The sequence below is a fragment of the Sphaerodactylus townsendi genome, linkage group LG03, assembly GCF_021028975.2.
Source record: "Sphaerodactylus townsendi isolate TG3544 linkage group LG03, MPM_Stown_v2.3, whole genome shotgun sequence".
In the NCBI taxonomy this organism is placed as follows: domain Eukaryota; kingdom Metazoa; phylum Chordata; class Lepidosauria; order Squamata; family Sphaerodactylidae; genus Sphaerodactylus; species Sphaerodactylus townsendi.
The window spans coordinates 90874457-90890734 of record NC_059427.1 but is presented as its reverse complement, the minus strand read 5'-3'; the positions used below and the strand labels follow the sequence as shown (position 1 = coordinate 90890734).

At 42.4% G+C, this 16278-nt stretch overlaps 2 protein-coding genes across 4 annotated transcripts in view; one reads left to right on the top strand and one right to left on the bottom strand.

Annotated features, from left to right (window-relative positions):
• Positions 1–5209, bottom strand: part of RAD50 (RAD50 double strand break repair protein) — a 49798-nt gene extending 44589 nt beyond the window's left edge. The window contains exons 1-3 of one of the 3 annotated variants that reach the window (XR_007243822.1): positions 5000–5209; positions 4099–4227; positions 122–294 (exon numbers count right to left, since the gene is read on the bottom strand). Coding sequence is in view for 2 of the 3 variants with exons in the window: in XM_048488417.1 (XP_048344374.1) it covers positions 122–250 (129 nt within the window). In the remaining variant the exon portion in view is untranslated. The remainder of the gene's footprint in view (positions 1–121; positions 295–4098; positions 4228–4999) is intronic. The other 2 variants (XM_048488417.1, XM_048488418.1) reach the window with 2 other exon arrangements.
• Positions 5033–16278, top strand: part of IRF1 (interferon regulatory factor 1) — a 61073-nt gene continuing 49827 nt past the window's right edge. The window contains exons 1-2 of the mRNA XM_048488422.1: positions 5033–5646; positions 7613–7648. The gene's annotated coding sequence lies outside the window, so the exon portion shown is untranslated. The remainder of the gene's footprint in view (positions 5647–7612; positions 7649–16278) is intronic.

Genomic DNA, 16278 nt, shown 5'->3' with positions numbered 1-16278 from the left:
CACGCACAGACTGCTGCAGAATTGCAACCTTCCTGGAAACTAATTGTGGTATGTAGCGTCCATGCAACTCAGAGAGTATGAAATTACAGCTTGACTAAACGAACTAAAACAAACTTCTCACCGTTTTTCCAGCACCATTTGGTCCCACCAAGATTGTTAAAGGATTCAAGAAAGTTATTACTTGTTTGTCTTTGTCCTCTACCCCAAAGCTTCTCACGCCAAGGATGCTCATTTTATCAATCCTAGACATCTCTGCAGAATATTCCACCTTCCTCGAGCACTGTTTTAATTATCCTATAAAATAACAGAATCGAAAGGAATAAAAATCAAGTATATTATGTTATCTCTGGAAAAGGCAAATATTTTGAAATGTATATGAAAAGAGAACCAAGGTTTTTAATTGCCTATGGTTATCAATCTAGAGATTGTTAACAGACTGGCTATTGCTCTTGGTCCGTGTATCAACACACATCCAACCTTAGGCTGGAGGAAGGTCCTCCAGATTCTGAGCCTTTCTCCAATTGAAGTGATGTCAATTTCCCCAGGTCTTGTTGAGTCTGTGGAAGTTTGGGGATTTTGAGAACAGAAATGGGTGCCACAACAAAATGACTGCCATGAGGTATCAGAAAACGTTGGGAAGTTGCAAGTCAAGTATTCTCCTATGAAGTCAATTACTTCTGGTTTTTCTTCCTCCAATGAGGTAGAAAACCCAAATTGGTTCACGCAAAATAAGAAAACAGATATCAGGAAACTCATAGCAGGTACCACTGTGCCCTCAGGTGCCATGTTGGGGATAAGTGTGTCAGAGGATGAGCCACTTGTTGGGAGAAGGATCTATTTTTCTCAGTGGAGGCACCGAATGCTGCCTTTCAACAGATTTAAACCTCATCACAAACACATAAATGAGGAGATTATATGAGAGTAGAAAATATTGGCCATACACTAGGTAAGATTTTAAGCAGCTGAGTTTAAATTACCAATTCCTAAGACAGTGATGCTGAACCTCTGGCACGGGTGCCAGAGGTGGCACTCGAAGCCCTCTCTGTGGGCACGAGCACAGAGTTCGTCATGTGGGGGGCAGAAAATCACCCCCCACACACACACACCTAAGCTGGCCTGGGCCACTGAGCACAACGTGCACCCATCATGGTGAGAAGGGAGGACTTGGCTGGCAGGCCTGGTGCCTGTGCTCTGGGTGGCTGCTGCCCGAGAGGGGGGGGGGTGCAGAGGAGGCAGAGATGCTAGAGAGGCACAGAGCAGTGCACGCGGGACTTGCTGGAGGCTAGAGCAGCCTGGCCCCTGCTCGAGCAGGTGGGGCGGAGGAAGAGGGAGCCAACCATTTTTTTCTAAACTAAAACCTCAGCATTCAGGTTAAATTGCTGGGTTGGCACTTTGCGATAAATAAATGGGGTTTGAGTTGCAATTTGGGCACTCGGTCTCAAAAAGGTTCGCCATCACTGTCCTAAGATATAGTGAGCATGTACAGTGAATCATGACCACAGGATGCAAAGCAAGAGAGGCAAAGCTGGATGACATTAAGATATAAGACTGAGATACATCATGAAGAACTAAACAGAAACAGAAGATTTACAAATATGTTGCAAACTGCCAAGCAGAATGTACAGGAGTTGCGAGGAGGTAGAAATGTGTGGTTCACAGTTTAAGAGGAGTCATCTTCTGAATAAAAATGACACTTGTGTGCCCTCTATAAAAAGGCTGTGAGTCACTGATATTTTCTTATCGTTGTATGACTGGCATTTCCATATGCCCTGGGTTCAATGGAAAGTGTTTTTCGTTTTTGCTTTCTTCCTAGTATATCCATGCAGTTCTTGGGGTTCCACAACCTTGTTTACCATGTTTAGATTGCTGTGAAGTTTTGGGGAAAACTGCAGCAAAAATTGAATGGCTGCCATGTCCATAGGGAAGTTCTAATTTTCCCAGTCCACACCAGTCATTTCCCTTGCCCCTATCCCCATCCATTTCATCTCTGCCACTGAGAGTGGGACTTTTATGGTTTTTTAATCAGCAATTGAATATCGCTGTAAAACTCCATATATCAGAATTCCCAGCCTTCAGTTTTAAAAAGTCTAGTCCCTTTTATTGCAGACATATGGGGAAATGGCATATCACAGCAACAGGAGATAAAGACTTCCTTTTAAAAGAGCAGAGAATTCTAAGAACTTGATATACACAGACTGTTACAACATTACATTCAATTGTCACTTTTAAAAAAGAAAAAAACCTAGACAAGCCTTCATAGAATAGGAATGGCTGCTGCCAGGCAACCGAGGCAGAGAAACTACGAGGAAACCTGCCATATGCAGGTTTCTATCAGCCCCATCCAAAGAAAGGAGGAAAGAGCTCCTGGAAATGGCATGACCTCACAATGGTGCATTTGTTCTCCCCGGAACACTTACCCCGATGGAGGGGACAGACCCACCAGTGGCTGCATGTCCCACAGTCCCACCACTGCAAAACCCAACAGTCTGGGCTGCAATGAGGGGTGGGAGATGGGCCAGGGCATTCCGCTCGGGGTTTAGCGCTGGTTGTTCTTTTGGTGACATATGCCCTTTAAACCCTAAGGGGTTTTCCAGAGGCAGGAAAGTTTCAGGACTTTTTGGAGCTCCCTGCACCACTGGAAAGCCCTATTAGAGGCCACGGCATGGCACCACACTGGCACTGCATAGCTCCTCCTCCGAGTTTGGGTGAGGCTGCAAGTGTTCTAATGTTTTGTTGGGAGGATTTCAGACTGTTGTGGGCATTCCAGGCTGTATGGCCATGGTCTGGTAGTTTTTGCTCCTAATGTTTCACCCGAATCTACGGTGGGCGTCTTCAGAGGAATGCCAGGGTGAGATATGTTTCTCTCCATGGCACATCTCAATGTGACATGCCTCTGAAGATGCCAGCCATAGATACTAGAGAAACATTAGAAATAAACACTACCAGATCACAGCCACACTATCCAGAAAACTCACAATAGCCTGTTTTAACATTGAGAATATATTTTAATTGAATTATTTTTATAATTTTAACCATCTTTTTAATTACTTAAATGTCTTAATGTTTTTTTATTCACTGCTTTGTGGATTTTGATCAGGTGGGAAGGTAGCATAAAATGTTTTAAATAATATGGAAGCACTGCTGCACTATATTGACAGCTGCAGCAGCGATGGGGAAACTACACAAGCCTATTCCCCTGCTTTTGTTTCCTTGCTATATCCCTGTCAATGAATTTTTCTGCTCCAACTCTATCCTATCATTTAACCACAGGGTTCTTCTCTTGCTCTGAGTGACCCCTGCAATCATCCCTCAGTGACCTATGTGGTACCCATTCATTCTCCACTCAGTTGTATGTTTTCTATAAAAGTTTTCCTTATTCCACACCTGATCCCCTAACCAACCTGAAGCCCAAACACATGGAACTAACTGGTTGTGGTGGGTTTTCTGGGCTGTAAGGCCGTGGTTTGGTAGATCTTGTTCCTAACGTTTCGCCTGCATTTGTGGCTGGCATCTTCAGAGGTGTACCACAGAGAGAAGTCTGTTTCACACTGTGTCTAGTGAGAAGGGAAAGTTCAGTGGGGTATATTGTCCATGCCCCAGGGTGGGGAACCAATCAGTAAGTGTTTGGGTGGAACCTGCTATGCATATGTGTGGTTGAGTGCATCGTATTGCAGGTGGGGTCATCAGTCCATTTTTAAGTACTGGTAGCCAAGCTTTACTAATTTTCAGAGTCTCTTTTTTCTTGTTGAAGCTGACTTGGTGTTTATGAATTTCAGTGGCCGTGAAAGCCTTTGACAATACATGGAACTAAATTTGCTCACTCATTGTTGGCTGACTCCTTTCTGTCCCGTCCTCAGATACTTCCACTATCTCTTCCATCCCACTTTTTCTGATAAATTGTAAGCTACTTGGGGTAGAGATGAAGGGTTTTTTATGGCTCTCTAGGTTTTCTCTTTTCCCCCCTCTTCAATTCTGTAACACCAGAACTGCTGAGCTTTTGGCCTGTTTATTCTATTCAGAATAGACAGGGGTTTTTATGTGCGTTTAATTATTAATTTTATTTTTCAAAATCAAGTATCCGTCAGTAAACTGACTCACAAGAACTTCTGTTGGCTCACAACTTTTGGGAACTTGCTTGCAAAGCTGATCTTGGTTTATATATTGTAGAATTCTTTTACAGGAATCTTCAAAGGGTGAACATTGTGGACAATACTCCATCTGACCTGCCTGGAAAACAAACAGGAACTTTTGAGGGGAAATCTAATAGGCCACAGAATAAAAGATACAGGAAATGTTTTGTGATCTCTATCCACTAGGCATGTGATCTAAAATTTAAAATAAAGGACTCAACATATATGTTAGCTAAAAATGTCTTTAACAAAATCAAAAATTAGTCAAGTGGAAGCACTTTATATCGGGAGTGGTTTGATTGTGTGTTCCTGCATGGCAGGGGGTTGGACATGATGGCGCTTGTGGTCTCTTCCAACTCTATGAGTCTATGATTAATTTAGACTGCAAATTTCATGGATAGGGGCCTGTCTTCTCATTGCTATGTTACAAACATCAGGTCAGCGTGTTTATATTATAAACACATGATGCTTGTGAGGAAGCAAATAGAATACTGTCTCCTTTACATCTAGAAATAAAACCCTTCATCTCTTTTTTTCCTCAATAAAACCTCACAGCAGCACAACTCCCAGGAAAGTGGCGTTAAAAAAATTTGCCACCCCTGCAAACCTTTTCAGTCGCCACGCATGATTCAAATGTCACCGCCCACGACCGGTCAGAAGCGCGGCCGCGTGCATATCGCTGAGGAGCGCCCCTTCAAACCCCCCACCTACGAAGTAGACCATCAGCCTCCCACCGCTCACGAGTCAGTCGGCACAAGAGAGCCTACAAGCGAGGGGCACGGCTGCTTTGAGAAGATCGAAATCTGATCGAGATCTGCCCGACGGCTCGTTTTCTAAGAAAGATCGAGGGGAGGCTGTTGGAAAATTACCTGGCGGGGAGGGAGGGGGGTGGAGGGAGCTGGGACGGCCAGGCAGAGGCGACGTCGAAGGCGGGGCGGTTACTCGGTCGCCAGAAATACCTGGAACTACCCGCAAAGCCCAAAACGGTACCAGGAAGGCGGCCGAGGAGTTCCCCGCGAGACCCCACCCCCGCCGCGTTCTTCGAAACTACTTCCCGCGCGCTCAGGCCGCAGACGCTGCCCAGTTTTCGCGCCTCGCGACGTCACATGAAAGGCCAATGAGGACGGAAGCGGCACCTCTCGCGTGCTTGGATTGGAGGAGAGTGCGTTCGAAGAGAGGTTGAAGTTCAGTACTTTAAGTCCTCACGGCACTTCCGGTATGGAGTCGAAGCCTTGCTGGTCAACCTTTTCCAGCCTGTGACTTCAAGAAGGCGGAAGGGATTACTACTTTGTGTTGAGACGGCGTCGCCCCGCGATGACGTTCGAGACCATCTTTGCTTCTTGTTTCTCGGGCTGAAAGCAAGATCTTGTTCATAGAAAGCACTCGAGAAATCCCGGCGTTTGCGCTGTCAGATCATAGCGACGACAAAGTCCTCACTTAGGCCCCTCCTACCATCACCGCTAGGATACAAATCTTGTGCTTAGAAATATTTTAATATTACGTTTAAACTGTCGATGTAAGTACTGAGCCGCTTGTCAGTTATTATCGCTCTATTGCAGGGGAGAGCTGAAACTGAGGGTTTATGATGGTCCTGCAATTGATATTGTCAGCCTCCAGGTGGGGCCTGGAAATCTCCCAGAATTACAACTGTTCAGAGATCTGTTCCCCTGGAGGAACTGACAACTCTGGAGAGTGGACTGTAATGACAAAACATCCCAGCTGAGCTCCCGTTTGCTGTCCCCAAATTTCCTGAGCACTCTACCTACATTTCCATTCCAGATCAATTGGTCTCAAGCAAACAGAGAAAGATAGCAAATACATACATTTGACTGTAGTATTTGCATTATAGGATATTATTATTAACTGGCATAGATACTTATAGATGGGGTGGGGGGAATTTAACACAACAAAGTTATTGTAAGAGTTATTTCTTGGTGCTAACATTAAACTGGCCATGCAGTACCACATCTCCAAATCTAACACCCCACCCCCCAAGAGCATTATGCTTTGCTGGTAATAATCTATTGATGGTCACTGGTACAAATATCCAGCTATCCTGATTGAATTCTCTGTTGAATGAAACCTGGGCCCTGCAGGACTTGGCCCTGTTCTGCAGGGCCTGCTTGATGGAGACATTCTGCCAGAACTATGGTTGAAGTAGCAATGGTTCCATCTTGTTGGCTTCCCTTTACCCCACCCCATGCTGGTTCAGCTGTTTGTAAATTTGGTTAACTCTTTCCTCATGTTCTTTCGTTCCCTCCTTCTCTGATTATTCCCCATCAGTATTAAATCTTTATTAAGAGTGCAAGGGATATTTAAAGTTGCAATGTTAATAATGATTTTAACTGTATTAGAATCACAGAGTTGGAAGAGAGACCACAAGGGCCATCGCCCTACCTTCTGCCATGGAGGAATACACAATCAAAGCACTCCTGACAGATGGCCAGACAGCCTCTGTTTAAAAACCTCCAAAGGAGACTCCACCACACTCTGAAGCAGAATATTCCACTGAACAGCCCTTATCATCAGGAAGTTCTTCCTAATGTTTAAGTGGAATCTCTTTTTGTGTACTTTGAATCCATTACTCCTTAGTCTTTGGAGCAGCGGAAAACAAGCTTGCTCCATCTTCAGCATGACATCCCTTCAAATATTTAAACATGGCCATCATGTTATCCCTTAACCTTCTCTTCTCCAGACTAAACATACCTAGATCCCTAAGTAGCTCCTCACAGGACATGAACTTCAGACATTTTACCATTTTGGTTGTGTTCTGTTCCCCAAGCAAACTAAATTCAGGTACCTTGCACTTGGCCAGAACAGAGTGTAAGACCCACAGACAAATAAGCAACAGTTTAAAAAAGGTTTAATAGTACTGAAAGTTTAGAACTCTTACTCCTTCCATGAAGTCTAACTAAATGCTGGAAACTTTTGGAGATGGTTTGAAGAACTTGCAGACATCAACTCTTTCCTTAACTGCCTCTAAGGAAGTCTGTGCTTCTTGTGCTACTTCTGAGATCTCCCAGTGTCCTCTACTTGGACTCTATTTCCTTGTAATTCTGTTGAAACTGGATTACTTAAAATATAATGGACCTTAAATGTCTGAGATATTGCTGTATCCAGCCTTCACCAGACATTTATTTTTATTTATTTTATTTATTTTCAAACTTATATCCCGCCCAACCCCTGAAGGGCTCTGAACTAAAAACAAACTGTAAAACAGGAACTGCTAACCACTAAGGATGCTATAGTGCTTTGCCTAGGGGGCATCTTAAAGGGGCAGGGTCTAACTAAGGTTCCCTCCCACATGCTGTACAAAAGGCAACTAAACCCATTCTGATTTAAGGGTACTGAGGCTTAAATAAGGAAAATAGTGAGGGCGTCTCTGGGGGCATGACATTCCCCATCTAAAACTTCTCACCTCTATTAATTACCTATCTAACACTAATACAGAATATCAACTACTCTATCAAATTTGATTGCAGAATTCACAGTCCACTCTGATGATGCAACAAGATAAGGTCTGTAATTGGTCTCTCAAATATTTTTCAACCAGTTTCTCTCGTCGTTCTTACTTTAACTTTACGTACTCTGTGATCTCCGGGAACTACTTCCACCATGATAGGTAGTGGCCAGTTCCTCTGTGGAGAATCTTTATCTTTCATCAGGACCACATCTCCTACCTGAAGGTCTGGTTGAGGTTCTTCCCATTTAATTCTTTTTTGAGGTAATGGCAGATATTATCTTTTCCATCGCTTCCACAATGCGTTAGCTAGAGACTGGACTTGTTGCCACTGTTTGTAATGTATGCTTTCCAAGTCTGAGGCTATAGTTATGTCTTTCCACTCTGGTGTTTTGAAGGTTAACAAGGTTGCTGGTGTTAAGATACTTGGGTCTTCTGGATTAGACAAGACTGGTGTCAAAGGGTGTCTACTAACTATTGACATTACTTCTGCCATTAATGTAACAAGGATCTCATGTGTGAGAGACGTTCAAAAGCGTAGCATCCAGGATTCTTCTAATTAGGCCTATCATTCTTTCCTGTGCTCCCCCCATATGCAACACATGTGGAAGATTGAAAAGCCACTTGCATCCTTCTTGCTTAAGAAACTCTTGTACCTTTGGATCCAAAATGGATTTTTCTGGGCACTTTAAATCTTTACAAGCACCTTTAAAGTTTGTGCTACAATCTGACCTCAAGATCTTTACTGGGAATTGGCAAAAAGTGCTGTAAAGCATAAATGAACGATGTTGTATCCATTGATTCTATAAGTTCAATGTGTCCAGTTCGAAGTGACAAACAGGTAAATAATACTGCCCACCTTTTGTTATTTACAGTTCCTCCTCTGGTTTTCCTAGTAACTATTTCCCGTGGACCGAAAACATCTACACCGACATTGGTGAAAGGTGGCTGAACAGTAATACGATCTTTTGCCAGATTGGCTATCATTTGATGAGGATGGTTTCCTCTGAGTCTTTTGCAGATTATGCAATTATGGATAATTCTGGCAGCTAACCTTTTAATGCCAGCAATCCAAATTCCAGCACTTCTCATGGCTCCTTCTCATGGCAGTGTCTGCCTTGATGATGTACTTTAGCAGTATACTTAATACAGTAAACATTTTAGAAACACAGTTTTTATGATTTTCACTTCCTTCTGTAAGATTACTCGTTCTGAGTTATCTACAAATTTCTTCCTAGTATTTTTCTAGGCAGTAGAGATCAACAAACTAAAATTTTGCGCCCCGGTATCACTTGATTGTAATCTAACTCTATATCTGATTTTATACATATTGCCAAACATTTATTTATTATGAATATGGTTTACCACAGTATGAGTAACAACTATGGGAGATTAGCTGTGACTTTTGAATGATATGTGCAATTTATTCCAGTAATGAAGTTGCTTGATGGCTTCTTTGTAGAGATGGGGAGATACTTTGATATAGGTCATTATAAGGCAGTCATCTTACTCCAGTTTGGAAAAATTCACTTTCCTTCAAGCATATCAATATTTTTATCATATCCTGTTTAGTATGAGGGGGCTTACACTAAAATGACAAATACACTAAAAACTCCTAACAATTTTTTAAACTCAGCAAATATTAATTTAAATAATTGACACAGAAAAGAACTACCATCCAAAAAGCAGCAGTAAAGTTTTGCTAAGTGTTTAAACTCTGAATTGTCCAAGGGTACTCATTTTATTTTATTACCCACTGTTTTATTGATTGAGGAAGATGTAGCACAAAATTAGATAAAGGCCATGTGCCAAGAGAGAAATGTGCCAATCCACATAAAAACGCTTTTGTGTGCATATCATGCTAAATCATGAATCACAGACATACATCAGATGCATATCCTGGTTGAATGTGGTCTACCTCCACTCTTGCTATCATTCTGCCACTAGTCACTTGTAAATACCTTTAGAAAATGTTATTACAACTGGATAAAGCTAGGAGGAAGATGCACTCAGCAGACTTGTCTGTGTCTGGACTACACAACCATTACTAGCCTAGGATTCAGTTCTCAAAAGTCAAGCAGTATGGGGCAGGGTGTCAAGTGGATCTTTTCAGGTAGATCTAAATGGAGTTCTCTCCAGTGAATGTAACACTGCCACATTTGGTTATGTTGGGCAGAGTGAACAACCCATAAGCTGAACTGAGTCTGGTCTAATATGAAACAAAGCCCTGCTACTTTCCCAACCCCCATTTCAAGGACAGTTGTGGCTGAAATTGTCAATGGTCCCTCAGGTTAAAACCAAAGTCCAAATATGTTGCAAACTATCTTGACAGGACTCAGTCATACATCCCACCATGGATGGTGCATATTTGACCTGTGATCCATGAACTGCATCGGCTCCAGGTGTACTGAATCTGGTTCAAGGTTTTGTTCTGACAGTTAAGGCCCTAAATGTTCTGGAACCAGTGTACCTCTCCCATTATGTCCCCCAGAGACTGTTACACTCAGCTAGTAACAACTGGCTGGTAGCCCCAAGCCTGAGGAGTGTATGGTTATTCCCGATCACAAGCTAGAATGACAACACAACAATGAAGCTGTATATAAATATGTGACAAGGCATAAATATATTATATTTAATTATAAACAGTGCATAGTGCATAAGTTAATGTGCAACAATATAACTAAACAGATACATTACAAAAAGCCAACCCTGTGAGGTAGTACTGTAATTTATGTCCACTCTATTTGAATGGCATTGCTAGCTTATTTTCAATGTCTTTTCTTGTCCGTTGTAGATTCTTAGGTTTTGTATAAAAACAGTCTGTAACTTGAGCCAAGCATAAATTAAAGCTAGATGGTAGGCAAGATAGACTAATGCCTCATAGTACTCACTGTTGCATGCATTCAGGTATGATACAAGGTGCTACTGTAGAAGCTTTGGCTCAGGTGTATTCAATTAATGGAGCCTGCTGCGGTGGGAGAGAGTGGGATAAAAATCAAATAAATACTACTACTTATGATGATGATGATGATGATAAAAGGGGACAGTCAAATGTTCCTGGAGAGGAAATTTTATAATTTTGGCACCATGACTGAGAAGACCTCAGATGGCAGGTGCACTTAAAACAGGGCTTCAGATAATATGGGTAGGTTCATATGGCAGTAGGTGGTAGGGTGTGCATATAGATATGCTGAACCGAAAAACCCACCTATCCAGATGAAGCAGGAAAACAAAAAAATTTCAAGCTTTTTTCAGTTTCTCAGCTTTTCTATGGCCCATGTAAGGGTACAGGGGATAAAAATCTAAGAAACAAATTAAAGACCATTTGCAAGACTGGCAATTGGGCTTTAAATTTTAATTCCCCTGTTTAAATTTACCTTTGTTGGTGCTCTAATGAGCTTCCAAGTAGGAGAATGATCTCCTGTTGCCCTTTTCCTTCTCTTCAACTAGTTGTCAGGGCAACAGGAAGGAGGAGGAGAGGCATCTTGAGAGGACAAATAGGAGAGCTGGAGCTCACTGGAGCTTTCCTATTTGGTCAAGGACTGCAATGTATTTTGCTCTGCATTTTTGCTACGCTGTTGTAGTCCTAATGTGAATGGCAGCATCTATAGAGAGGGGAGGGTAGAAGTAGGAGCAGAACATTAGAGTGGCCAATAGGATTTCAAGTTACGGACAACATTGGTCTTTGGTCAATCACAGAGGAAGTTTTTTGGCCTGAATTTCTTTCATATTTTTCTGTGTGTGGCTAAAGAGCATGAAAAGGAGATCTGGTTCCAACAGACTCCATTCCAGACAGAGGTTTGAGAGAGTTCATTGCAAAGCTTGGCTTTAGCTACGGCTGCTCCTTCTAAGTTTCTGTTGCTTTGACTGCTGCCTGATTTGGATTACTGCCTGCCTGGTACCTGGAGAAGAAGATGTTGAACTATTTGAAATAATTGGTTTATTTTTTTGTGTGCCTGTTGCACCTTGTAGCCTTTGATCTGTTGGTGCCTTAGTATAGTAAATGTGTTTTCTACTAGGAGCGAGGAGATGAGTCATGAGGGTGTTTGGGAGGCTGGATAAGATAAGAACTGACTGAAGCTAGTTAGAGTCAAGTATAGGCTAAAGGAAAAAGTTATGCAAGCAGTGTTAACGGAGCATGCTTAATGAACTAATGCATATTAACTTCTCCTTCTCTGACGACAGCCTTCATTTTAATGCGCATACGATAGGGGTGACAGTGGGAGGCACATATCAAGGAGCAACATGTAAATAGGCAGACCGGAAAGTTGTAACTCCAAGTATCCTTAGCCAATGGGAGAACGAAGAGAGTGTGGCGGAACCAGGGAAAGGAAATAAATATGCTGTGTAACGAGCCAGTGGAGTCTGCCCATGACAGGACGGCTCCCCTTTCTTTGCAAATAAAGCTACTTAGAACTCTGTCCTGTTAGTTTGATATTTGGTAATAAAATATTGGGCACCACAATTAGGGTGTCTTCAGGGCCTAGTAAAGACTAAAGTTGCCACGAGTTTGATTTAGTTTTCCTGTTTGTTAAAAGTTGTTTAAGGGTATGTGGGGTGTGTGTGTATTTTTAGGACCTTTTGTAAGGGGGTTTTCTGCTGTAGTCGAGTTACATACACACATGTAATATTGCCAAGTGGGATCTGTAAAATGTTTCCAAGTTTTTTTCTAAACTTTCCCCCAAAGGCCAAACAAAGATACAAAAGTAAGTTTATTAAAGACAGGGAACTTCATTCATACCCTGCCTTTCTCCCCAAAAGAGACTAAAAGCAACTTATATCTTTCTCCCCTCCTTCATTTTAGCCTCACATCAACCCTGTATGGTAGGCTAGGCTGAGTGTATGTGGCTGACTCAATGTTGCACAGGAAGCATCCATGGCAGAGTGGGAATTTGAACCTGGGTTTTACATATCCTAGGCCAGTGGTTCCCAACCTGGGGTATGCATACCCCTGGGGATCTGAGCCAGAGTTTCTGGGGGTACATGAAACATTTACCTAGTAGGTTTGCTAATATGGAGGTACAATTTTAAGGAAATGGGTTGCCAAGGGGTACTGTCCTAGGCCATCACACTAACCACTACACTGGCTTTTTCTGCAATTGGCTATTGCTTGTGCAGAGATAGTGCATTTTCCCTCTGTGGTTCTCACCTGCTCAGTACTAAAGATATGTTTATGATTGAAATGGTGTGTGGCAAGACTTTTTTTCCTACTGAGGGGACACACACAGCCTCCTAAGATTTTTGGGGATCTAGGTTCATTTCAAAGTATAAACCTCCCCTTGGTGAGGAGGGAGGGAGAGAGAGAGAGAGAGAGAGAGAGAGAGAGAGAGAGAGAGAGAGATGTTTATTTGTAGTTAACAACCAATAATACAATAATTCATAAAAGGCCAAATTCCAGATTATTTACAAGCAAAGTGATAAGAAAGTTAAAATATAAAATAGAACATTTTAATTTCCCTCTAAAAGAACTGATGGTCTCCTATCCACCTGCTCTCCTGTATTAATTTACTAAAACAATAAACCAGGCTACATTACTGGAAATTCTTTGGTCCTTACCCAACAATAAAAAGTTCAGTTTCCATTTATTATCTTTTCCAGCCCATTCAGTCAAAATAGGCCCCAGGATTTCTTCTCTAACCTTATCATATAGAGGGCACCTAAGCAACTTGTGTTCAAGCAAATCCACTTCTTCCAGGGAGCAACCACAGAGCCTCTGTTCATAGGGGATTTTCTCGAATCTGCCCTCTAAGACCACAGATGCCAGGGTGTTACTTCAAGCTAATGAAAACATCCTCCTTTGATTTTCATTTTCTCGGAAAAATAAATAAGGGGCTGGTTTCACCTGGAATCTAAGAGATTCAGGAGCCAGAGATTCCGGAGTGAGCCTTAAATCAGATTATCTCTCTATATTGTAAACTCTTTGTCTGACAATCTCCCTAGCTTTCTCTAGCCCCCGATTTAAAAGAGTATTGGGGGAAGTCCTATTTGCTGGATGGTTCTCGCAGCACCACTAGTGAGTGTATAGACTTTGAGATCGCTGCTGTGAGGTGAATTTTGTGATGCACAAGATTATTAAAATAACGGCGGCTGGATTAATACAGAAACAATGAAGATTTATTTATTTACAGGTTGGATTTAAAGGAACAAACTAGCAGCACGGGTCTCCTGGCAACCAAAGTAGAAACCTGGCTGAGGCACAAAAATGTAAACTACTTTTGACTTCAGAGAGTAGTTAGTCTTTTCTACAATGCTTTGAGGTACAAACAGACTTTTATTGGCTAGCCACTAAGTTGGATTCTCTCTCACATACAGGATTCCACCCACACCAGCCTGCCCTTTTCCCAGAATTAGACTAAATTGCTCAAGGTCTGCTTATCATCAGAGATGGACTTAAGACAATCGAGCATTGTCTTATCTTCCAGAGACAGAACTAAATCGATCTGCTACCAGGCAGAGCTTCCCTTTGTCTGGTCTTTTTCCTGAGCCAGTCCTGAGCTGTCACTGATCTCTCCCTGAGGCAGAACTCTATTCCCTGGTCTCCTGTGTGTCCCCCAATACCTCATCCCCCTTCTCAAAGGTCACAGGATGCTGGAGCAGCACTCCTGTGGGCTCATCTGAGTGGCTGATTTTCTGTTCACATTTTAGCACGTTGAGTAACCTATATGCTGGGGAGATAAAGGACTTTAAACAGCATAAGAGCTTTTATATAATTATTGAAAATACCTGAACCGTACGCTGTTTTACAGATGGCCGCCCTAGTTCTCAGGCGAAAATGCTACAGTACACAGCCACAGAATAAACTTTTTGTAAAAGGATAAAACCCAGGAATTCAGAGCAGCTAGTAGACTGTGGCAATCGAGCATCATACCATTACTGTGCTGCAGTGATCTAGCAATTGTTGACTTTAAATGAAGCCTGAAAAATCCCACCAGGGTATCAGGGAAGGATGAGGGGAGGCAAGGCAAGAAGACTGCAGGGAAAACTGCTGTGTGGATTCGCTGTTGCTGCCAATACCTGTGCCAGTGCTGTGGCAACAAGAACTACATGGAGAATTGTTGCCATGTAGCCTCAGTCTTCTTTTCTTTTGTACAAATAAACCTGCATGGCTGCAATAATAATAAGCACCAGCAGAGGACAGACATTTAAAATGCAGCTTCTCTTCTGAAACCAGCAGAGGGCAATCCTACATTAAAAACAGTTAAATTTGACTTCAGTAGCACCTTAAGAGTCCAACAAGATGTTCAGAGTATAAGCTTTCGAGAGTCAACGCTCCGTTTGTCAGACATGAGTAGGAATGGAGATCCACATCCCTATTAGTGTCTGATTAAGAGAGTTTTGACTTCTGAATGCTGATACCTTGACACTTTTGTTGGTCTCTAAAGTGCTACTGGACTCGAATCTAATTTTCTATTGCAGCTCACCACAGCTGCTCTTTGAAACCATATTAAAAACCAGAAATAGTACAATGAGGAAGCCCAGAAAATCCACAACCATGTTTTCTTTTTGCAGTGCCTATGGCATATCTGTTCACCATTCACAGAAACACAAATATTCAAACCAGTGCACTAAGCATAGCAAGCTGGTGGTCAGAGGACTTGGTAATTTTATCTGGTTCCTGGAGGTCCAAATCAAAGAGATGATGAAAGGTTTGCTGACATTTTCAGTCACTAGTTAAAAAAAGGAGGGAGGGGGAAATCCAATAGTAAGAAACAGAGATAGTTCATACTTCACAACTATATCTCTTTGGATTTCTTTAGTAATATTCTTTGCCTGAACATCCACTTTCCTTACTGGTCCCTTACTGCTTAATAACACCAGCAGAGGGGTATGGGCAGTGCTAGATTTACCTATAGGCTAGAGAGGCTGAAGCCTAGGGCTTTAAAATCGGGGGGGGGGGGCTTTGGCCATGGTATATAGTATTTTTGACACTGTCATAGGCTTTTTTTACACATTCTGTTATAACACACTGTAGTCTCTAAACAACCCTTCAGTAATTTTCCTTGCACTCCATTTCAGAATAATACTGTCTTAAGCAGATAACTTGACGCTAGCACTGATTTCTATACTGATTCTGCCCTTCCAGGGCTTCACTGAAGTGGACACCATTTTGTGGACCTCATCTTCCTCTAGTTGTAAGGGTAGGGGATTGGGCCCAGTGGTGGGATTCAGCCTATTCGCACCTATTTGGTAGAACCGGTAGGTAATTTTTTGTCTAGTTCAGAGAATGGTTGTAATCCCACTACTGAGTCCTTTTGGAACCTTTTGTTAAATTATTTGAATCCTACCACTGATTGGGCCTCACAAGTGGATTAGCCTAGGGCGTCTCTTCATCTAATCCAGTACTGGGGAGGGGGAGGGCATTCTACAATCAGGAAGACATAACCAAGAAGGCCCTACATCTCCTAATAGCTTATCCTGTTTCTAGCATTGCAGGTAAACTCAGCAGGACCTTCATGTTACCTGCAGGCAAATTGAAGATGCTTCCTCATGTGGGCTATTCTCTGGTTTGCTCTAGTAAGCTTTCCCCTCACACCTGCCTCCCTGGCCACCACCCCCCCTCCCTGCTTGTTACCCGGTTTTGTTTCATTGGTAATTCTGGCTAAGTGATATGTTTTACTGTCAAAAGAGAAAAATACAGAAGCCTTCCAGTGATGTGGAGAATGGTGAGTGCAAGGAGAAATGGTGCTG